General features: G+C 39.6%; 1 protein-coding gene across 7 annotated transcripts in view; it reads left to right on the top strand.

The window, feature by feature from the left end:
- The window catches only part of GBF1 (golgi brefeldin A resistant guanine nucleotide exchange factor 1), a 420,074-nt gene that overhangs the window by 389,552 nt on the left and 5,479 nt on the right, over positions 1-25,043 (top strand). For all 7 annotated transcript variants that reach the window (XM_034435246.3, XM_087872320.1, XM_087872323.1 and 4 more), the window contains 4 exons: positions 11,183-11,333; positions 21,341-21,471; positions 23,694-23,795; positions 24,468-24,581. In XM_034435246.3, the coding sequence (XP_034291137.1) occupies positions 11,183-11,333; positions 21,341-21,471; positions 23,694-23,795; positions 24,468-24,581 (498 nt within the window). The remainder of the gene's footprint in view (positions 1-11,182; positions 11,334-21,340; positions 21,472-23,693; positions 23,796-24,467; positions 24,582-25,043) is intronic.

Here is a 25,043-nt window from a genome sequence, read left to right on the forward strand (position 1 = left end):
GGGGAAAAAGAACAAAAAAAGGACAAGAATTCAATCACACACACCCCAAAATAAAATACCAGAGATATTCCAACAGTAAAAAAAGGGGGAGAAAAAAGAAAAAAAACACCAAAAAAATAAAATAAAAACCAAGAGAAAAAATAAAAACAAAAATTTAATCCCGAACAAGGAAAAAAATTTTTTTTTCTTCAGACTCTTCTTGTCTTAATCCACCTTCTCAGCAGTCCGGTTCTTTTCAAATCCAGTAACAAGAGAGAGAAAAACAGTAAACAAGAAAGGAAAAAGAATATCCTTATTCCCTTTACTAACTTATAAAAAGTCCCAAAAAAAAGCAGAGATAGAAAGAAAAACTATCCAATACTTCTCCACCACAAAAAATCCAAACAAAGTACTTCAAAGTAAAAGTAAATAAGGGAATAGGCAAAAAAGATAAAAAGTTTAAAAAGTAAAAATAAAGTTAACAATCTCTTGCACATCTGCTTTCTTATCTTCCTAGTCAGCCTTAGTTATCAAGGTCAGCCTTAGCCTCAAAGCCCTTTTCTTTTTTTCTCTCTCTTTTTCTTCTGCCACTAGATGGCACTGCAGGCTAGTTCAGTCAATCAAGCCAAGCATTTTCAACATTCCAAAGTCTTTACTGCTTTTAATTAATCCTATTCAAACTTTAATTTCACAATTATTTACAACTATTTCATCTCCGCAAAAAAAAAAAAAAAAAAATCAGACTTCTCAAATTGGTTAGTCCTAATTTTTAAAGGAATTCCCAAATTTCTTTAAATTCCTCTTTTCTCCAAAAAGAAAGTTTCTTTTAGCCTTGTACTTTCACTTTCCTCGCCACCCAGTGTCGGATGTGAGAGCTGAATACACTCCCACTCTCACTCCTCTCTCTTAGCCTCTTTTCCACTCTATTTACTTGCAAGTGGGAATGAAGGGAAACTTTTTTCCCCCCAAAACAAATTTTTCTCACCTCGATGACACTGTCTTCTTATGCTTTCTTCCACTGCGGCCGCCCCAGCTTCTTAGCGACTTCTAGGGTCGCTTTCTCCACTGCCCAGTTTGAGAAGCTTCTCCAGACCAACTGGGGAGTTTGCGATCCCCCTGTGTTGGCTTGTCCGTGCCAACACAGGGGGATCGCAAACCCCTTGTTCGTTGTCTCTACAGGGTGACTTAGGTCACTTGAGACCCCAGGCAACCGAGATAGCAGCGGATCTTTAGGAGCTCCCAAACAGTCTGTCGTACCACCACGATGCTGGCCACGCCTCCTCGTGAATTTTATTCTTTTGAAAATGTTGATTGTTTCATGTTATTCCTTTTTTATTATGACAAACTGTCATGTACATGCCAGATCCATACCTTTGATTGTATGCATGGGAATACTATAGTTTCTAGACATTACAGTCTCTGTTATGTACTGAGACGTTAATCACACATGTATTTCTTTAATTTGTGATAAGGCAGAGGGGGTAAGGCAGAAATTGATGAGGTCCATGATCTTGGTGTATTTGGTTAGGTCAGGTATGTTGTATAGTAGTGTGCTGCCATGGATTTTTTTTTATTTTTTTTATTTTTTTATTTATTTTTTGCTAGTCCTGGATCTGTGGATATAAAGAGTGCTATTACATCGAGTACTGATGGGGTAGTATTTTTTAATTTTTTTAAAATACTTTTCTGATATTTTTTATGTATATTTGTTGGTTTTAACAGTCGCTTGGTCGATTGTCATTGTGAACCGCCTTGAGTCTTCGGAGATAGGGCGGCATACAAATTTTATAAAATAAATAAATAAATTAAAAAAATGTCATCTTTGATTTTATGGAGGCACTGTAGTGGGGAGTTGATATTACAGTATATTCTCTCCCCTGTTGTGACTCCGGCTCCGGAGCCTGTCCTCACGGATGAAGATGACTCTGAAAGTGATGGGGAGGAACTGACAAGGCCTCCCTCTCCAGGACCCTCCTTTCTGGCAATATCTCAGGTTCCAGCTGAAGGTCAGGAGGAAGGCATGTCGGAGCACCCACTAATAGGGAGTGATGAAGATCAATCTTGGATTGATCCCAGGCAGCGTTGGAGGGAGAGGTGTGCGCAGCAAAGGAAGAGGTGTGGAAGGGCCAGAGATTGCTGAGTCACTGAGCCATGCCCCACAGGGGATAAAAGTGGGTGGGGTTGCTCTGCAGGCTCTGTGACGGACAAAAACTGCATATCGTGAGCTTCGGATGGGATATCTTTCGGAATTAAGGCTTGGACTTTGTGAATGACTTCTGACTACTCTTTTGTGCCTTGTGAACTCTTGGTTGCCCCAGCAACGGACTGCAGATACGCTGACTCCTGTTTCTAGACTTGATAAGAAACTTGGCAGGCATTCGGAAAGTAGCTGCCATAACTTTTATCTGCCAAAGGATTCAGGTCGGCTTGTAAAAATAAATTACTGGCAGATATCTTTTGCTCGTGTGTCTGCCTATGTGAGGTGGGGGGACAGAACATCCCCTCTGTGAGATGTTCAAGCTTTCTTGTCAGTTCTTTAGCTATGTTGTAGGTTGGGTTCCCCGGTAATGATATAATTGGACAGAGAAATATGTCAAGCTTGTGTATTTTAGGACATCTATAGAACTGTGGGAGGATGGGTCCATTGCTGATGAGATGGGATGAGCCCACCAACTGATCGATCCACTGACCAATGACTGGAGGAAATTAACAATCTATTAACAATCTAAGAGCTGCGATGGCGCAGTGGTTAGAATGCAGTACTGCAGGATACTTCTGCTGACTGCCGGCTGACTGCAATTTGGCAGATCGAACCTCATTAGGCTCAAGGTTGACCCAGCCTTCCATCCTTCCGAGGTCGGTAAAATGAGGACCCAGATTGTTGTGGGCAATATGCTGACTGTGTAAATGTCTTAGAGAGGGCTGTAAAAGCACTGTGAAGTCTAAGTGCTATTGCTATTTGAATCATTTGTACTTCATAGTACACTATGTTTGTATCATAAGATGTATTTTGTTTGTTTGTTTTTAAATCAGAATTATAATCTTCCCCAGTGCATATAGACTCTGGACAGCATACAGTTGTTCAAATGCAATTAACAAAACAAAATAATGGTCCTCAACTATAAAAATTATTCAAACAAAAATAAGAGCCAAAATCTTAAAATTAAGATTCAAACTAAGACTTCCGGTTTGCTAGCCTTCGGCGACGACGGTGCCTTTTTAAGGACCGCCAGCCCCGCCGCCTGTAGAGCCGCTTCGCGATCGAGAAGTGGCTCGAAAACTTCAAAATCCTGAGGATTGTTGGAGGAGAGATAGCAGGGCACAGGTCGAGCCCCTGTAACCCCCCAGGGAACTGTTTCTGGGGAGGAAACAGGCGCGGCTCCCTCCCAACCTGCTGAGACTCCGGGCGGCGTGGGACGATTCTGCTTCTGCAGAACAAGCCGGCTGCAGTAAACATTTAAAGCGAAAGGAACCAACTTTAACAAGCAGCGGATATACACTTGAACCCTGAAACTTGGAATCGCTTTGTTGACTTTTCAATTTAAGAAAAAATGCGAATGAGTGAAAGTGACTTGAAAAAATATGACGCTTAGCATTAGAGTTAACGAGCCAGCAAGTGTGGATTGGTGAAGTCATCTTGCTTTGTTACAAAGTTACCAAGTTGCTACAAAGTTGCTTCGCTTGTAATAAGAGAATAACAGAGAAATTTCTCCTTTTTCAATACTGGACTTTGCTTTACTTTAGTTTTTATTCGAATAAATCTGGGGGACTTTTTTAGAAGTCTTTGTGGAGGTGGGAGAGGAAGAAGAACTTCCTTTTTTAGTAAAACTAGCTTACGTGGCAGGATGGCCTCAAAGAAGCAGGAAGCGAAGGCAACAGGGGGTGGATCTCCCACACATAAAACACAGCCTCCCCCTGAACAACAGACACAGACTCAGAAAAAAGATTTTGATGTGGGAGATTTAAAAGAATTTATTTCTAAAATTCTGGATGATAAATTTCAAAAATCTCAACAGGAGATAGATGATAAACTTCAAAAGTCACACCAGGAATTTATGCAGGAAATTAATGAAGTTAAAGATATGGTGAAACAGAATCAAAATAAGATGACCAAAAAAATATCAGAAGTGGCGTCTGGCCTGGCAGAATTTATTATTAAAGTTGATTCTAAAGTTGAAGAATTTAAATCAGAAGTTAATGTTAAGATGAAAGACAATGATTATAAAATTGCTGATGTTGACAATAAAATGCAGAGAGTTGAAAATGAAATTGTGATGGTACAATTCAGGGCAATGGAGTTTGCAATTCGGCTTCGAGGAATTCGAGAAGAGGATAGACAGGATTTGAGACAGGTTTGTTCTGAGGCTCTGGCCAAGATCTTACAAGTTAATCCTGATGTGGTTTTTCACAAAATAGATAAAATTTACAGAGTGAATTCTTGGGTGGCCAGAGATGTGGTCATATATTTTACGGACAGAGAAATAAGAAATGACATCCTGCAAAAATCCTTTTACACCTCTGTGCAAGTGGGGGGCTCACGAATTGGAATTTATAAAGAATTACCTCCTAAAATGTTGAAAACCAGAAAAGAATTCGGTTTTCTTGTTAAAGAATTGCAGAATTTACAGATACCATTTCGGTGGGACGCCCCAGTTGGTATAATTTTGAGATACAAGGGAGAAAGATATCGTTTGAACACCATGGAGAAGGCAGAGCACTTCTACACTACTACTCTTAAGGAAAGAACACCATCCCCACGTACATCTACAGTTTTGGAGATTAAGGAGAGTGATGAGAAGCAACCTCAACGAGAATTGCAAGAACAGTCTAAGCAGGAACTAGAGGAAGTGCAAGGCGCAGAAGGAGGTTTTCTGGATGAGCCTCTGCTGGAATCTTCTCCAATCTTGGACCCAGTTCGGATGATCGAAGTTAAGGATCAACGTATAACTCGAGCTCAATCTAAATTACTTAAACAAAAGCAACAACAACAACAGGAAAGACAAGACAAGAAGGGAGCTAAGACTACTACACAAGAGACTGGAGCCATGGGGGGAGCGACTCCGAAGATTTTGGATGATATTCGGTTATTCTGCTCTTTGCTCCAGAAAGATGAAGATGATGCTTAAGTGTTTATCTTGGAATGTGAATGGGTTGAATTCAGCACAGAAAAGGAAGAAATTATTTACATATTTGAAACAATTTAATAATGATATAATTTGTCTACAAGAAACGCATATTACAGTTCAAGATCAAAAATACTTGATAAACTCCAAATTAGGAATACATTTTATATCCTCAACGTTGCAAAAAAAGAATGGTGTGGTTATCTATGTAAATAAGAAATTTACGGCTAAAGTTATAGAAACAGATGAAGATGGTAGGTTTGTAGCAATTGAATTACTAACAACATATGGCCAAATTCTTTTGATAGGAATTTATGCTCCCAACCAACAACAGGATTATTTCTATAAAATGTTACATACTAAAATACTACAATGGGACTATAGATCTATTTTAATCATGGGAGACTGGAATGGAGTAATAGACTCTAAATTAGACAAAAGGAGTTCAGCGAAATCTAGGATTAGGTTACCTCAGACTTTTTTTGATATGAAAGAAGATTTGGAACTAAAAGATATTTGGAGAATACATAATCCAAAAGAACTGGACTATACTTTTTATTCAGATAGACATAGATCCTTCTCTAGGATTGATTTTATTTTGTTGTCAGATGATCTACTTCTCAAGACAAAAAGAACAAAGATTTTTCCAAGAACTTTGACTGACCATAGCCCAGTATGGATAGAAATTGAGATGGATAAGATTGAGAGACGTTCTTGGAGATTAAATGAGAACTTGTTCAGATATGAAAAAAACACAACAGAACTTAAAAAGCATTTGAAAGAATTTTTTGAAATAAATTTGAATAAAGGTACCCCAATAGAAATTGTGTGGGATGCAAGCAAAGCCTATATGAGAGGGGTGCTTATCCATATGAACTCTAAACATAGACTGTTTCGACAAAAGAAAAGATCTGAATTGGAAATAGAAATAAAGAATAAAGAACAGTTACTTATTAAAAATCCAACAGATGAAAGAATATGCGGTGCTATAAAACTCTTGAAAGATCAATTCCAAATGCTTATGGCGGAACAAGTTGCAACAAACTTACAATATGCGAAGTACAATACATTTTGTAACGCTAATAAACCAGGCAGATGGTTGGCTTACACATTGAGGAAAAAACAAAGTATACGGACTATTGATAGTATTGATATTGGAGGGAAAGAAATCTTTCAACAAAAATTAATTAAAGAAGCTTTTGTGGACTATTATACTAAATTATATGCTAAAGAGGAGGTGCAGAATGGACTTATAGAAAAATATTTAAATGATAAAAGAGTTACAAAAACTACTGATCAACAAAAGGAAAGAATGAATTATCCTATAACAGAGGAGGAGATAATAGTAGCAATTAAACAGTTAAAAACAGCCAAAGCTCCTGGCACGGATGGCTTGACCGTAGTGTATTACAAAATTTTGCAAGCTGAAATGGTGGAACAACTCAGAGATTTATTTTGCAATATTCAACAAGGGGGTAAAATACCCCCATCATGGACAACAGCTTACATATCTTTGATACCAAAAGAACAAATCGGTCCTAAAAAACCAGAGAACTATAGACCAATATCTCTTTTGAATACAGATTATAAAATCTATGCGAAAGTATTAGCCAACAGGTTGATGCCAGTAATTCAAAAGGTGATTCATTATGATCAAGCGGGATTTATCGAGGGCAGACACATGAAGGACAATGTAAGGCAAGTAATAGACTTATTGGAATATCTTGAGAAGAATAAACAGATTCCTGCAGTGCTGGTCTTTTTGGATGCAGAGAAGGCCTTTGATAGAGTGGATTGGAATTTTCTACTAAAGACTTTTAAAAAGATGGATTTTGGGGATCAATTTATACAGGCGATTTCAGCAATTTACCAAGAGCAAAAGGCACAGATTATTATTAATGGAAGTTTGACAACAGAGTTCAAAATTGAAAAAGGAACAAGACAGGGATGTCCGTTGTCCCCACTTTTATTTATTTTAACACTAGAAGTCTTGCTAAATACAATACGGGATTCTAATATCTTGAAAGGTATAATGATTAGGCAAGAGGATTACAGAATAAAGGCATTTGCAGACGATCTGGTTGTTACCCTATCACAACCAATGGAATCAATAATCCTGATGAAGGACATTATACAAGACTATGGTAAAGTTTCAGGTTTTAGACTGAATCCAAAAAAGACTAAAATGATAGCTAAAAACATGACACAAGATCGTAAACATGAGCTTGAAAGGAGGGCAGGTTTTGAGATTGTACCTAAGGTAAAATATCTAGGAGTTCAGGTTGCAGAATCAAACATGAAATTATTTCAAAATAATTATGAGGTGTTGTGGCAAGAGGTGCAGAAAGATATGGAGACTTGGAAAAAACTGCAGCTGCCTCTACTTGGAAGAATAGCAGCAGTTAAGATGAACATTTTGCCAAGATTTCTTTTTTTGTTTCAAATGATTCCGGTGCTCAAAAGTGATAAACAATTGAAAGTCTGGCAAACTGGAGTGAATAAGTTTGTCTGGAACGAGAAAAAGCCGAGAGTGAAATTGAAAATTATGCAAGATGTTCCAGAAAGAGGAGGTCTTAAACTTCCAAACCTACAGTTATATTATGATGCAGCAGCTTTAACTTTAACAAGTGATTGGTTTGGAAGGAAAAAGACTGGAATATTGAATGCAGAAAGTTTTGATCTTGAATTTGGATGGCATGCTTACTTATTTTATGATGACAAAGTTGATAAAGTATTTAAAAGTCATATACTTAGAGACTCTTTGATGAGAGTTTGGAAGAAGCACCGATTCAAATGGGATTATAAAATACTGCTATGGCTGGATCTTGGTCATATTTTGTGGAATACAAATATAATGTCACTCGGGGGGGGTTTATACAAAGAGGTTCTTTTTACAGATGCGGGCAGATGGCAGCTGAAGACATTGCAGACACTGTTGGACGAAGGGATTAATTTAACTTGGTTACAATATAATCAATTACAATTGAGATGGAAAGAGGACCAAAAAACTGGTATTATGTTGCATGAGGAAGAATTGGTTAGACATATAAAAGAGAAAGGTCCAATGCATATCAAAAGGCTTTATAATGTTTTGTTAGAAAGGGATTCAGAAACTGAATTAGTTAAAGATTGTATGATTAAGTGGGCACAAAATTTTGAAGAACCAGTGATGTTGGAAACATGGGAAAAAATTTGGGTTCAGAATGTTAAATTTACACAGTCGCAGAATCTGAGGGAAAATTTTTATAAAATGTTTTATAGATGGCATTTAGATCCCAAAAAGTTGTCATGTATGTACCCTAATGTTCAGCCAAACTGTTGGAGATGTGAATGTTTGGATGCTACGTATTATCATGTTTGGTGGACCTGTAGGAAAGTTAAGGCTTTTTGGATAAAAATTTGGTGGGTCATGCAGAATGTTTTGAAGAAAAAAATTCAATTCTCTCCACAATTGTTTTTATTGGGTATAGTTAAGGGTTTTACATCGGGTGAAACAAAACTGATATTGTATATGATAACAGCAGCAAGATTGTTGATAGGTAAATATTGGAAAAATGAAGCTTTGCCCACTATTGAGGAATGGACTTTGAAGATGGCCAGTTTTGCAGAGATGGCGAAGATTTCAGCATATTTAAAAGATTGTTCACAAGAGACTTATGAATGGGAATGGAAAAGGTGGATAGAATATGTTCAGAACAAATATCAAACTAGAAAGTATCAAATAGCTTTTATTTGAAAATAATGTATTAGAAATATTTTAATGGAACGAGGGTAAAAAGAAAAATTATAAAGGGGAGGGAGGGGTTCAAGTTTTTACACAAGTTTTATATTAAGGGGTTTTTTTCTCTCTTTTTTTTCTCTTTCTTTACCAGATATGAGTATAATATAGGGAAGTCTGGGGGGAGGGGAGGGTTAGGGAGAGTTAGGGAGGTTGGGAAGTTTGGGGTGGGTGGGGGGGGGGGAAAAAGGGGTGAAAATGTAATTGTAAAACTTTTGCAATAAAAAAAAAAGATTCAAACTAAGATTAAGATTAAGATTTAAGTAGATTAATCTGAGTAATGCTTTGCTTATAAACTTTTTTAGAGTTTTTTGTTTAACTTTGTAGTTTGTTTTCTCAGATAATTCATAATGTGAAATTTACGTAGGTTTCACAAAACAAGTTGCCAGTTTTGCCCTATCCCTTTCCATTTAAAGGGAATTCTTTTAAAAAAGGACAGAGAAATCTTTTTTCTTTCCAATCAAATTGTGAACTAACAGAAGGTTAATAGATGTTTGTTATCAAAGTGAAAGTGAAAGATTGCTAATCTACCATATTGTAGATTAGCAATCTTTCACTTTCATATTTCATAATCTACCATATTGTAGATAATACAATGAAGCTTGTATTCAGTATTCAGTTTCTTAAAATTATATACACACCATGGTTCTCAAAGTGACAAACAAATATTCATGATTTTTAGCAATAAATTTAGCAATTTCTTTGCCCAGAATTTAATTTTAATTTTATATGCATACTACATATCAATTGCACTTCACTTTGCAATTTTTCTTTTACAGTAATCATATTATTCATTCAGCTCACTAAGTTTTCCTAGGATTTAATTTTCTCAAAACGTTTCCCCCCAAAATCAATCCAATATGCTGAGAAAACTTTCAATATAGTATATAACTTGATGGCAAGGGAGGCTCCTTGAATATGTCTTCAAAAATATTACCTTTAATCTTTTTTTATTTAGCCCTTTATTCACAACTGATTACTAATGGAATCTTCATTAGTACATGTACTCTATGTGTTGCAAATGGAATGGAATTGTAATTGTACTTAGCCAAGTGTGATTAGACACATAAAAATTTATCTTTGATGCAGAAGCTCTCAAACTACATTGAAAACTACAGTGTAATTATAATTATAATAATGGTATCAATAAGAGGATACCATGATAATAACTATAGCCATACCATACTTACACATAAAACAGTATTGTGGGAATTAAGTAATCAGCAGAGTGATGTTGCAAGGGAAAAAACTGTATCTAGGTGTTTGGGCATGCAATGCCTTATAGCGGTGTCCTGAGGGGAGGAGTTCAAACAGATTATGTCTAGGATGTGAAGGGTCAGTAGATATTTTCTCAGCCCTCCTGAGAAAATATACAGGTCCTCTGTGGAAGGCAGACTGGTTGCAGTTGTTTTTTGTGTAGTCTGTTCTATCCATTGAAGTCTGTACCTGTCCTGTTTGGTTGCTATACCAAACCAGACAGTTATTATAGAAGTACAAATAACAGACTGAATGGCTGTTCTGTAGAACTGTATCAACAGTTCCTGGGACAGTCTGAACTTTCTGACTTGACGCAGGAAGAACATTCTTTTTGTGTCTTTTTAATTATGGTTCTAATATTAGATGTTCATTTATTAAATATCCCAGAAAGGTATTCTTAATAAAAAACTATGGAAGAGGAACTTTCCCCCAAAATGCAAACTGGAAATATTTTAAATACATTTTTTGTTTTTGTTTTAAAAATGTATTTGACATTCATTCTGTAGTAAGTAGCACCCTGGATCTTTATTTTATTGTGTCTTCATCTACATCTGTAGAGTCTTCATAACTTTTCCTTTTGTAAGAGTCTATTTTATTTTCATATAAAATGAATAGGAAGAGAAAACTTCATCCTAAATATACAGATAGTCCTTGACTTACAACCACAAATGAGCCCAAAGAACTGTTAAGCAAAACAGTTAAGTGAGCTTTGCCCCATTTTACAACCTTTGTTGCCAAAGTTGTTAAATTAATCACTTTAGTTACTAAGTTAGTATCAATGGTTATTAAGTGAATCTGGCTTCCCCATTGACTTTGCTTGTGAGAAGGTTGCAAAATGACTGTGGTACACTGTAACTATCATGAATATGAGCCAGTTGCCAAGTACCCGAATTTTGATCATGTGACCATGAAACAGTCCTAAGTATGATAAATGATCATAAGTCACTTTTTTCAATGCATTGTAACTTCAAATGCTCACTAAACGAAAGGTTTTAAGTCAAGGACCTGTAGTGAAGGTTTTTTATTTATTTTATTTCTTTTACAGCTATTGGATCTAATGCATACCCTTCATACACGAGCTGCTACCATCTACAGTTCTTGGGCAGAAGAGCAGCAGCATCTGGAAACTTCAGAGAAGAAAATAGAAGCAAATTCTCGAGCATTATGGATCAATTGTTGGTGCCCATTGTTGCAAGGTAAAGCTCACACAACCTAGAAAATTATAGACATGATTGTAATGGAACCTGTCCATTACAGTTTTAAGTCATGATGGTCATAAAATGGGTCCTTACATGACCAATCCAATTTTACAGCCTTTTTTCCAGGAGCCATTAAGAAAACCACCACAGTCATTAAGTGAATCCTCAGTTGTTAAGCAACTGCCGTGGTCATTAAAAACCTGCTGTTCACTATGGGACATTTTTGCCAAAACCAGAAGTAAATGCCTGTTTTGGGGCAAAAATATAAATTGCAATCATTGCAAGATGCTGCAACAGCCATAATCTGCCAAGTATCTGAAATATGACCATGGTGAGAGGTGTCCACCTGAACTTCAGAACTGAGTTGTAAGTATCTTTGGAGGGGTGTCTATTGGAATTTCAAATGGTTACTAAGTGAACTACCTGTACAGGATGGCTTTTGGCAAGGGATGGTCTGTATCGCACAAGAACGCATCTGGAAGAATGCATCTGGAAAATGACTGGCTCACCGTCAGGAAACACAGCAGAGGGCTAAAAGAGCCGTGAGTTGCCGACACCTGGCCTCTACACTCAACATTTAGGGAACAACAAGGTGAACTTGAAGTACTAGTACATGAAAATAGTTATCATATAGTTGCCACTACTGAAACTTGGTGGCATGAAATTAAAGACTGCAATGTACCAATGGAAGAATACAAACTATTTTAAAAAAACAGACCTAACAAAAGAGGAGGTAGAGTTGTATTATATGTAAGAGATCACTACATCTCTACAGAAAACCCCAAAACCAAGCATGAAAACCACCTAGAATTCATGTGGGTCAAAAGAAGTCATGTGGGAAGAAAGAATGACACTGTCATAGGTACATACTACAATAGAAGGGGAAGTCATCAAATTGGCACATGACACTAAGTTGGCAGGAATAGCAAACATCCCAGATGATAGGCTCAGGATCCAAATGGATCTTGACAGACTTGAACTGAGGGCCCTATCCAACCAAGTGAAATTTATGTAGAGAATATTAAGGTTTTATACTTAGGCTTGAAAAACCAAATGTACAAGTACATATTAGGTGAAACCTGGCTCCAAAAAGCTGGGTGGGGGGAATTGAGAAAAATTGATGGGCTAAACTGCAACCACCCGTCAAAAGAAGGGTTAAGGCTGCCCTCCTGAGCTCAGCCACCAAGTACTAGTGGAAGACCGTGGGGCTCCGAGGCTTTCTGCATGCAGCAGGCTTTGGGGGCAGCATATGAGGGTGATCTCTCCCCATCAATCTTTTTTGAGTCCCCTTGAAGCTACCAGAGATCTGCCTGGCTTATGGTCAGGATAAAGCCAGCAGATCACAAGCCACCCCCACTTTTGTGAGCCCTGCTTTACAAGCAAAATACTTGTAGTTTAATTGCAGAAAGAGGCATTTCTGCCCATAACACTTCCCCCCATCCCCCAGAAGAGAGCCACTGTTGTCTGAAGAAGTAAGGCTGATGCTTTTACTGTAACATGCCCCCCCCCCCTCAGTTCACGGTGGACACTCGTCAGAAGACTCCTAATAAAGTTGAAAACTGGTGTGGACTACTCAGAAGAAGCTCTTTATTCACAGCTATCTAGAGTAAGTGTAAGAAACTGCCTCAGCTAGTTCCTCAGGAAAGCAAGACTCTTATTAAATTGAATTAATCTATTAATCTATTAAATTGAATCAAAAGGACTTTTACTGAGAGAAAAGTGATTCCAGGAGTACAAGGCGAAATCTGAAAAAGCCTGTGCAATGCAAACAACATTCTTTCGTTTCCCCGTAATGCTGCAAGGTTGATTTGAGAGGTGCAAAGAGATTCATCCTCAGGATATGATGGCCTTGGAGATGGGCTGAAACCAGCTGGGAGAGAGTTCGCTCTCCAAAGACGCTCCCTCTCCTTTCTGTCTTCAACATTAATCCTGGAGAACAGAACAAAACAAACAGGGAGAGAAGAAAGGAATGTCATTTGGGTTTGTCCGGGTACTGATTATGGAAGCATTTAATACGTTTAGGGGCTCTAACCTGGTGATGGTCGACCTCACTCTAAGCTGTCAGGAAATCTTTCCATGCCACCAGATACAGAAGGGAATTCTACGGGAGTCTAGAATTTCCCTGATTTCAAAGTGCTGCATCCCTTCTACCATTAAAGGTTCTGGGGTTGTGGAAGGGGAGAACTTCTCTAAGGGGAGAAGTTATCTCAGGCTTCAATAAACTACAATGGAATATGGGGGTGAACCCATTGAAGGGACATGGCCAAATCTAATTCTACAGTTACTGAGTTAATGATGCATTTAATCTTTGAAGGTTGTAAAGATTGCAAGAAGCGGGTGGAAAGGTAGACATGGTTGCCAGTCTTAAACAGCTTGGGTTCTTGACAGCTTCTTGACAGCTTGCTCATGAGCCTCCTCCCGAGCTTTCCTCACCACCAGCCATGTGTTTCATAGTTGGGAGACCACTCTTTCTGCAATGCAACTGAGGGGTTAGGAACCTATTTGATTTCTCACTTGGTGCAGAATTAGTGTTCCAGTTGATGTCAGGGTAATTGAAGTCCCCCTTTAGTATTGTAGTGTTTCCTACATTACAATAATTGTAGTGTTGTTAACAATTGCTAAACAATTAACAATTGTTAATTGTTCAGCAAAAAGTACATTTATTTTTTCTGCTTGGTTCATCAATATAATAGAAAAAGAAGAATGATATTGCCATAAGTGTATAGGTGTATACTACAGGCCACCCAACCAAGCAGAATGCATTCTAGGAGGTTTTTGTCTTGGTTTCGTGCATTTCTGTAGCAATATGTCCTTTACATACAGTGCAACTCCATCTCCTCTTTTATGGGATCTGGTTTTTTTTTTAATAGTTTGTGTCCTTCTATCAGTATGTTCCAGTCATGAGTTTCATCCTATCAAGTTTCTGTAATTCCAGCTATATCATGTATTAATAATTCGAGTTCACTCTGTTTGTTCCCCAAACTTTGTGCATTTGGGGAACTTGAACAAGAAGCCTTGGTGGTGCCGCGGACTAAAGTGTTGTTAAGTAGCATTTAGCTGCCAGCTGCCTGCAATTACTGCGAGTTCAAATCTCACCAGGCTCAAGGTTGACTCAGCCTTCCATCCTTCCGAGGCAGGTAAAATGAGGACCCGGATTGTGGGGGCAATAAGCTGATTTTGTATAAAAAACAAAGGGGGGGCCGAAAGCCTTAATACAAAAGTATGAAGGCTATTGCTTAATGTATTGTACGCCGCCCTGAGTCTCCGGAGAAGGGCGGCAATCAATCAATCAATCAATCAGCCCCAAGCCTTACTTCCAAGGAGACCTCCTCCTGAGGAGTCACTCCTGCCTTTTGGCAGCTCTGCGCGCCCGTGCATCGAGAAAAGACTCCTCCTCTTCTTCCTCTTCACTTATGGGAGCTTCTGGAGGTTCTGAAGGCCCTGGCTGAATCCCCGCCTCTGGCACCACATCTTCTCCAGCCTCCGCATTGTCTGATTTGCGTGCCAGCTGCACAGGCTACTGGTGCAGCACCACACCAGCCTCCTTGCTGTCGGAATCAGCTACTAGCTGCACAGGCTGCTGATGGGCCACAAGAGCTTCCTATGTCTCCTGTTTGGTGTTACCTCATTATTTGACTTGTTTTCTAGGGTTTTTTAATTGAAATTAGGTCCAGGTCACCCTCCCCCCTCGGTTTTAGTTTAAAGCCTTCCTGATAAGTTAGCTAGTCGTTTTCTGAAAACATTCTCCCCAGTCTTTGCGAGGTACAGCCCCATCCCTTGCCAAAAGCCCATCATGGAGGTAGTTAACTATGCAGACCATAATCTAACTAAAAATTTAAAGTTCTAGCAGTTCAAAAATGTCTAGTTTAAAATTTTAAAGTTCTAGCAGATCATTTAAAATGTCAAATTTAAAAATTTTCAGTGTTGACTGGGGCTTAAGTGCAAGATTCATTCCCATCCTGTAATGGAATGCTCTATAATTATCTCTTTCCTCCCTGCCTTCTATGATTCTTTCTCTCCCTGCCTTCTTGTGAGCTTTATTTATCCCTTTCTTCTCTATCTTTATATGTTCCATACTTGCTATTGTCTACTTGGCTTTGGGGTTTTTTTTGCCTTGTGTTCTGTAATTGTTGCCTTTTTAATCCTCTCTTCCTACTTGCTTTTCTCCTGCCGCTACTGGATATTCAGCTCTCCCTGCTTTTCTCAGTTCATGTTGCCCCCGCAACATTGGTGGGATTCAATATTTTTAACAACCGGTTCTGTGGGCGTGGCTTAGTTGGGGGTGTGGCTTGGTGGTCATGTGACTGGGTGGGTGTGGCTAGCTGGTCATGTGACCGGTGAGCGTGGCTATCTGCATAGGGACTACAGAGGGATGAAAAAAGTCATTTCTGACTGGGCCTCGCACTTTTGACCGGTCCTCACACTTATGACCATCCTCACATTTATGCCCGTTGCGGCATCCTTAACAACCATGTCACTCATTTCACAACTGCTTCTCTTCATCATGGTGACAAGATAGGGCAAAAACGTAAAATGTGAGGACAGTCGTAACTTCGAGGACTGGTCAAAAGTGCGAGGACCAGTCAGAAATAACTTTTTCAGCCCTCTGAGTAGTCCATACGCATAAAAGGATACAGCAATAGAGAGGGATGAAGGAAGGGAAGGGAAATTAGAGTAGTAGTGAGGGTAAGAGAGGGAGGAAGAGAGGAGGAGAAGGAGAAAGGAAGAGGAAGTAGAGAGGAGAAGAAGAGGGGGAGGAAGAGAAAGTAAGAAGGAAAGAAAAGAGAGAGGTGGTAAGTTTGAGGAGAAAGATTGCTGTACAATAAAAAAGATGAAAGGGAAGAAAGCCAACCCCAAACAAATATAAAGATATTAAGATAAAGAATGAATTGTTAAACTTTAAAGAATAAAAGAGAACAAATATGAATAAATAACAATAATTAGAAACACACATACAAACATACAATGTATTTTATTTATTTATTTATTTATTTGTTTAAATTTCTATACCGCCCTTCTCCAAATAGGACTCAGGGCGGTGCACAGCCTAAGTAAAAACAAAGCATACAAAATTTAAAAAACAGTATTAAAATAATTAAATATTCTGGCCGTAAATTAAAACAACCCAATTTAAAATCAATTTAAAATTTAGCTCAAGCCAGCCCAGCTAGTTGAAATAAATAAGTTTTCAGGGCCCGACGAAAAATCCGGAGGTCTGTTATTATACGTAACTCTGGGGGAAGGTTATTCCAGAGGGTGGGCGCCGTCACAGAGAAGGCTCTCCCCCTGTGGGTCGCCAGCCGACATTGTCTGGCGGACGGCACCCTGAGGAGGCCCACTCTGTGCGAGCGTACTGGCCGGTGGTGGCTATTGGTGGCAGTAGGCGGTCTCGTAAGTACCCCGGCCCTAAGCCATGGAGCGCTTTAAAGGTGGTCACCAACACCTTGAAGCACACCGGGAGACCACCAGGAGCCAGTGCAGCTCACGCAGGAGAGGTGTCACATGGGAGCGCCTCGTCGCCCCCATAATCCCCCGCGCGGCCGCGTTCTGGACCAGCTGGAGCCTCCGGGTGCACCCCAGGGCGAGCCCCATGTAGAGAGCGTTGCAGTAGTCCAGGCGGGAAGTGACTAGTGCCTGAGTGACTGTGCGTAGAGAGTCCCGATCTAGAAAGGGGCGCAACTGGCGTATCAGGCGAACCTGATAAAAAGCCCCCCTGGCCACGGCCGTCAAATGGTCTTCTAGAGACAGCCGTGCGTCCAGGAGGACGCCCAAGTTGCGAGCCCTCTCCGTGGGGGCGAGTGATTCGCCCCCAATAGCCAGCGATGGCGTCAGCTGGCTATATCGGGACGCTGGAAGCCACAGCCACTCGGTCTTGGAGGGGTTGAGTCAGAGCCTGTTTCTCCCCATTTTCTTTGAACAGAATATTTGGCCGGTTCACAAATTTAAACAGTGTTTAGTCATTTCAATTAAATTTACAATGTCTATATTTCCTTTTTGCCATATTTATTCCTCATCTATTTTTGTAAAAAACCAATATTACCCTTCATCCTCATCTCTAATCTTAATCAAATTCAATTTTTCCCTTCTATTCTATATTATACCCCTTCCTATTGTCATCTATTTTTATATCCATCCTCACATTGGTTAATTATGTAATATTACAGTTGTTTAATATAAATTCAACATTTTAATATAAATCAATTAGTTATATAACTACATTTTTTGTATATTAATCAATATGAACATGAATATTCCAATTATTTCCATGCAATCCAATTTCTTACAAATCAATTAATTATATTTACCAATAATAATAAACCAAATAATTTCCCCCATATATTCCTCCAAACCACAACTTAACCATTTCTGCTTTCAACACAATATACAATTAATAGTATCTCAATTATTACAATTCCCTAGTTAAATAGAGCTTTTTTTCTTTTGTGTTTTAAAATCTTGAACTCTCCTCTTTTTCCCTAAATTTCCCATTGTTTACACCTACCTTTTTTGGTGAGGAAAAAGAAAAGAAATCTGCCTGCCTAATTTTCCAACGTTGCAGCAACAGCAAAGCCAACAGCCTGCTTTACTTTCAGTTTCGTTTTTCAGCATAGCTAGGGGGAAAAAAATCTACTCCAGCAAGCAGCAGAGCCCTGAGCAAAACAGCTGACAGCAAATCAGATGAGAGTCGGGAGCTGATCTAATCAAGGGCTAATTAGCCTATGCTGAAGGTCTGCGGGCCAATAAAATTACGAAAAAACACCGAACCGTTTGTTAAATTGCTGGCTCGCCCGCCCCTCGCCCACCACTATTTATTGGCAATAAATAGTGGTGCGGAGGGGAGGGGCAAGGGGCGGGGCGAGCCAGCAATTTAACAAACAGTTCGGCCGAACCCCCTAGAACCGGCAGAATCCCACCACTGCCCCTGCCTCATCTGTTGGTGTGCCATGCTGTTCTGTTGCTGTTAGCAGTCATGAGTCCACTATGGTCCACCCCCAACCATAGCCTCCAATTCCACCATTGCTCTACCGTCGGTTTCCACACTGCTCTCTGCACTGCTCTCAGGCTCTAGTTTGCTGTGCTGCCCCTTGCTGCTGGCTTTTCTCTCTGCTGCGCTGCCGCTGCTCTTTGCGCCACAGCCACATGGCTCCCGTTTGCTGGTCCGTCGAGTTGGTGTGCTGCTTCCACCAACAATCTAGGACTGCCTAGATCAGGGGTGTCAAAACTCACGGCCTGCAGGCCGGATGCATCACATGCTGGTCACTGCCGGGCCCGTTTAGTGAACGGGAAAAAAGTTGCGATACATCAAGTGATGACACTGTGACTTCGTGAGTTTGACACCCCTCGCCTAAATGGTCCAGCTCACTTCTCCTCTCCACAGCCAGCTCTTCTCTTCTCTGCTCCACTGGCTTGCCTCTTTGTTCTCTGCTGGTCATTGCGCTGCCCTCAGTCTGTCCACCCCACAGCTGATTCTCCTCTCTGCTCCGCAGCTGGCCCCACTCACTCACCAACTCGCCTCTTTGTTCTCCACTAGTTCATTTTGCCTCTCCACTCACCTCACTTCAATGGGTCTCTTCGGTAGGCCTCTTGGGTGCAGCTGGGCTTCTCTCAGCAGGAAAAGTTTGCTGTGGTTTCCTCCTAATTTCTCCAATCTTTCCTCTCCTTTTACTTTCTCCAGTCTTTTCTTTTTCTAAGACTTATCTTTCCCTCTCCACCTCTCCTCCTACCATTTTATCTTAGTTTAATAGAAACTTTTATCCCTGCAATGTAACAATGCTTCCTCCGTTGCCGCCATCTTGGCACTCTGCTCCACTTAACTGCTGCACAGCTGGTCTGCTGCATTGCTCTCAGCTGCTGCTCTGGAACTCTGGTCCACTATAACTGCTCAGCTGGTCTGCTGCGCTGCTCTCAGTTGCTGCTCTGGACACTCTGCACCTCTGCCAATTAACTCTGCACCACCACTGCTCAGCTGGTCTGCGATGCTGCTCACAGCTTCTGATCTACTGCCTCCTAGCTCTATTTCATTGCTGCTCAGCTGGCCTCCATTTGTACCGCACTGTCTCCACTCAGCTGCCAGAAGTGGGCCGCCTCTCTGTCTCTCAGCTGGGCTGCCTCTCAGCCATTTCATTAAAAGGATTTTTTTCCAAAAATTTTAAAAATTCTAGAAGTTTATTTTCAAAATTCCCCAACATTTAGAAGATTTTTAAAACAAAAATGTTAAACTGAAATTTCTATTCTTAAACATTAGTATTCTAGAATAACAAGAGTAACAGAGTTGAAGGGACCTATACTATTTTGGACAAATGGCTGTCCAATCTCCTCTCAAAAACCTCCAGTGATAGAGCAACCATAACTTCTAAAGTCAAGCCATTCCATTTGGTTAATTGTTTATGCAGTCAGGAAATTTCACCTTAGTTCTAGAAGTTCTTAGTTCTCCTTTTGGTCCTTCCTGTGGCTAATGTCGACGTTGTCCCCTTGATGTAGTTTGTAATCCACAGATGTATTTAAAAAATGACAGATGAATAAAATTTGAAAAAACAAAAAAATTCAGCTGAAATAGTATCTCAGCTGAGAGTAAAAAATAAAATACCAGCTTGCTGATAGTGGAAAAAGATTGTACAAACACACACACACACACACACACACACACACACACTGGGTAGCAACCAGTGTCCGTCAGAATGCACACCTGGCTGCCTCTCAGTCCTTTCGAAAAATGCTGCTGCCTGCCCTGCCCTGCCCTGCCCTGCCCTGCCCTGCCCTGCCCTGCCCTGCCCTGCCCTGCCCTGCCCTGCCCTGCCCTGCCCTGCCCTGCCCTGCATGATGAATTGGAACAGGCAGCTGAGGGCTATTGTCCGGAATGGGATTTTTTGGCTTGAATGCTTCTCCTTGCCTGTTTCGCCTCGAGGTTTTCGCCTCTGGGTTATTAGCCACAAACATTTCTCCTTGGCTGGCCCTCCCCCAGTCTTTCGCCCCGGCACAACAACCACGGCCACTCCCTCCCAGGCGCTTCGCCACAGCCCATACACAGAAGGAGGTTTTGTCCTAGGTTTTTCGACACCTGGGACAGTTGCAAAAAAACAAACAAACATCAGGAGTACTTCCCTTTGAACTGGGGGAACGGGCAGGGGTGGGAACAGAGCGTTTTTACAATTTCCTTTTCTTCCTTTCTAAATCTTTGATGTGATGTTTGCCAACATCTCCCCCCTTCTTTTAGGGTGGGAATCCAATGTCGTAAATTATTCATTGTCAATTTGGATATCTGGCCTGAAAAGGGTTCTTCCTTCTCTCGAAAAAAAAGCCAGAGGTGGAAGTCCCCTCCCTCCTTCTCCCTCCCATTTCACCAAGGCTGTTCCTTCCTTCCTTCCCCCTCTAGCTGATTTGTTGGGCCCTAACTGTCCCAGGTGTCAAAAAACCTAGGATGAAGCGCCTGGAAGGGAGTGGCCGTGGCCATTGTGCTGGGGCGAAAGACTGGGGGAGGACCAGCCGAGGAGTGGCTAATAACCCAGAGGCAAAAACCTCAAGGCAAAACAGGCAAGGAGAAGCTTTCCAGCCGAAAAATCTTAGACCCCTATTGCCATAGACCCGGCCTACATTGCCCTTTCATTCCAACTGGCAAACTGTGGAGTTGAACTGTGGAGTTCAACACTACCTCAGGGAATTCCCGTTTCCTCTGAAACCTTGTGGCCTGGGAGAATTCTTTAGAATCCTGTTCTTGTTTCAATATCCTGAATAATTTCATGGTCAATAATAAGCTTGTTCCCTCCCCTGACTATTCAACTGCTAACTTCAGATCATTTATAAACTCAATTTTCTATGAAAGTCATTGATCAGATCTAGTGTAGAACACTAGAACTCTGTATTTTGTCTTGCTCTTTGTTACTTTAAGTATGCCACAGGATTTTCATGTTACTTAGGAAGAGGTGAAAATTATATATGTTGGATATAAGGTTATTAACCAAGAGTAAATAAATAGTTCTTTTCACATCATTTTGTCTTCTATACAGGCATTGCTTGTTTGTGTTGTGATGCAAGAAGACAAGTACGGATGCAGGCACTGACCTACTTGCAGCGGGCTCTTCTTGTGCATGATTTACAAGCTCTCGATGCTTTGGAATGGGAATCCTGCTTCAATAAGGTAATGTATGTCCATTACAAGGAATGACAGCTTTTCAAAGATAATAAGGATTAGATTCACTCTTATCACAGGGTCTCGGAAATTTAGGTGAAAGACAACAATTAAGTTAAAAAAAACCAAAAATTAGAATTTTTTTAATGATCGGGCTATGTTTGAGAGAGATAGCTATATACAGAAGTAAGTACACCCCCTCACATTTTTTAAATATTTAAGTATATCTTTTCATGTGACAACACTGAAGAAATGACATTTGGCTACAATGTAAAGTAGTATACAGCTTGTATAGCAGTGTAAAAGTGCTGTCCCCTCAAAATAACGCAACTCAGTTTAGCCATTAATGTCCAAACTGCTGGCAACAAAAGTGAGTACACCCCTAAGTGATAATGTCCAAATGGGCCCAAGTAGCCTGGTGTCATGTGACTTGTTAGTGGTACAAGGTCTCAGGCGTGAAGGGGGAACAGGTGTTTTAAATTATCGCTCTCACTCTCTCATACTTTGGGCCCCATTTGGACATTATCACTTAGGGTTGTACTCACTTTTGTTGCCAACAGTTTAGACATTAATGGCTTATTTTGAGGGGACAGCACATTTACACTGTTATACAAGCTGTAGCCAAGTGTCATTTCTTCAGTGTTGTCACATGAAAAGATATACTTAAATATTTACAAAATGTGAGGGGCTGTACTCACTTCTGTGATATACTGTATGTGGCATTTATGCAGTTACATGCTGTTTGTACTCCCCAATTGAGCTTTTCAGCGCATGTGCTAAAAATAAGCCCCCCCCCCAAAAAATAAGCCCTATTTAAACACATGCGCAGCCGGTCCCCGTCATTTTATCTGGTTAGGGTTAGGGAGACATAGCTCGAAATCAGTTAAGACAGCAAGAGGAGCCCTGTCTTGCTCCATGCGCCCCAAAATAATAAGACTCCCCCAAAATAAGGCCAAACACTTATTTCAGGGTTCAAAAAAATATAAGACAGGGTCTTATTTTGGGGGAAACACAGTATTAAGGATAACTTACTACTTTAGGCATAAGATACTGTGGAATATTTGGAAAGAAATACTTCAGGTAAATAATTGAATAATAACTCAGTTATTATGCCTTATGTGGCATAAGGATGATCTTAATTGCTTAATTCCATTTCAAGGAACCATGCCAATTGGAAATTTCCTATTTACTAGTATCAAACAGTATTGCATATTGTAAGTATGGGATTTGGATGAAACTTCATCTTAACATTTCAGCAACTTTAAACTCAAATTTTTATTCATTGATTTATAAAAATAATAAAGGTAGGATGTAAGTAAACCTGCCTTTTATTATTTTTATAAATCAAGGTGAATAGCTACCTTATCTATAGTACTTAACTTATGACCACAATTGTGCCCAAAATTTCCAGTTATTAAGTGAGTTTTGTACCATTTGCAACCTTTCTTGCCATAGTTGTTAAGTTGAAGTTAAGTTGAATCACTGCAGTTGTTAAGTTAGCAATACGATTGTTAGATGAATATGGCTTCTCCATTGATTTTACTTGTCAGAAGATGGCAAAGGGTGATCACAACACACTGGGACACTTGCAACTGCCATAAATACATGCCAGTTGCCAGGCACCCAAATTTTGACCACATGACTATGGGATGCTGCACCAGTTTTAAATGGCCAACTCACCACGGGACAACTCTCTGCAGGATGCTTCAACAATTCAATTTAATTAATTAAAATAATTTTTAAAAATAATTTTAATTTTTGTCATTCACATTTTATTTGGCATCTTTGGCATCTTTCTTTAATGATTCTATTTGACTATTTCTTCCATATTGGTGTAACTCTTGTCCTGTGGCGAGTTGTTTGTAGAGAGCTCGCTGTGTTGAGTTATAGACTCTTTTGGCTATGAAAGATTTTTGTATTACATGAGGAAGTAGTGAACACTACTTAAAGTTTGTAGACAAAAAAGCTCCCGGAGCAGCTTAGAAACACTTTGTAGTAAAGGAAAGCAGAACAGACAAATAAACAAGTCTGAAGTAGAAACTAATAGAACACCAGAGCCTATTTTTGGCCTGTGGGAAATTTATTTTATTAATAACATTTATCTATTGATGAGTCAATCTGCTTCCTCCGCCAATCTACCAGTACTTAACTCTTGATTTGCTTGCAGCCTGTATACAATATTAGAATTATCTTTCTTAACTATTAGCAAATTCCATACCTTGGATCAATAGGTTCTGTTTCCTTTGTTGACCAAACTTCTGGAAAATATTAGCCCGGCAGATATTGGAGGGATGGAAGAGACCAGAATGAGAGCTTCAACTCTACTCTCCAAGGTATAAGGCTATTTATAGAAGGTGGTTTCTGACTGAATTGTAATAGTTCTAATGATTAAGGAGAAGAAAATGAAAATTGGATGCAGTTTCCAGAATTTAGCCCCATTCTGATGGAGACTGGCGTTGGCCAGGTTCTGTCACTTAAGTGTTCTTACCAAAGCAAATTTGTTTACTTTTATCAGCGCACTTATGGGACTGGAAAACTGCTTCACAGCTTCCTTTGGGAGGCGATACAAGTTTTTAAAAAAGATTCAGTATTCAGCTACAAACTTGTTATTTAAATATACATATTTAATTATTTCTATTCTATCTATAAATTCACGGGGGAACTTTTTTCAGCTTTAAAGGACTAGATATGTTTTATGTGAAATAAAATGTTACTCCAGAATTTAAAATGAAAGATTTGGGGAAGTCTTTATGTCAGGGTTCCAAGTAACACCCCCAATACAATAAAACTCCGATTCCACATACCTTTACCCTGAAAATTTTGTGCCACATAATTGTCACTAGTCATTTCACTCAGTTTGTTTTCACTTTTTATTAAGAATAAAGAACTGTGTGCAACTTGGTCACTGATATTGGTAAAAAAATATTTTTTAACATCACATGAAAGTCACAGTGGACAAGACTTGCTGAATCCTAAACTAAATTCTCACTGTATTTTCTGTTTAGGTCTTCTTGCAACATTTGTCCCCACTCCTCTCTCTCCCAACATTTGCTGCTTTATGGCTGACAATATTGGATTTTATGGATAAATACATGCATGCTGGCTCCAGTGACTTGTTGGTAAGTAAGTGGAGGCTATCTTAATTATTAGTAGTGCTCTTTGCAAGGTTCAATTTTTTTACTTCTCCAATTTCTCAATAGCATGTTGGGAAGAGAAAACATGTAATCAAGGTAACGCAGCCTTAATCAGACTAAGTGCCACTAAGTGCCAGACTAAGTATCTGAGAACCCATTCATAAAAATTATGGAATCTGGATTGATAATAAATGTAGTACTTTTAATTAACAAATTATTTAATTCATTTTGTCCCACTTCTTTCCTTTCCCCATCCTGAATTACACATTACAGTACATTCTATTATTCTCAGCTAGGTAACAAAAATCTTACCTCTTCATAAGCAGATATGATAGCAGTATCCATTGCAATAATGCACTCTGCTTAGAAAAAATAAAGAGAGGAGAAATGTAGAGTGTGGTCTGAAGTGCTTTCAGTGTTTTAACAAGCAGGATAAGGAGATGATAG

This window comes from Pantherophis guttatus, chromosome 6 (assembly GCF_059756535.1).
Source record: "Pantherophis guttatus breed Tessera chromosome 6, ASM5975653v1, whole genome shotgun sequence".
Taxonomy (NCBI): Eukaryota; Metazoa; Chordata; class Lepidosauria; order Squamata; family Colubridae; genus Pantherophis; species Pantherophis guttatus.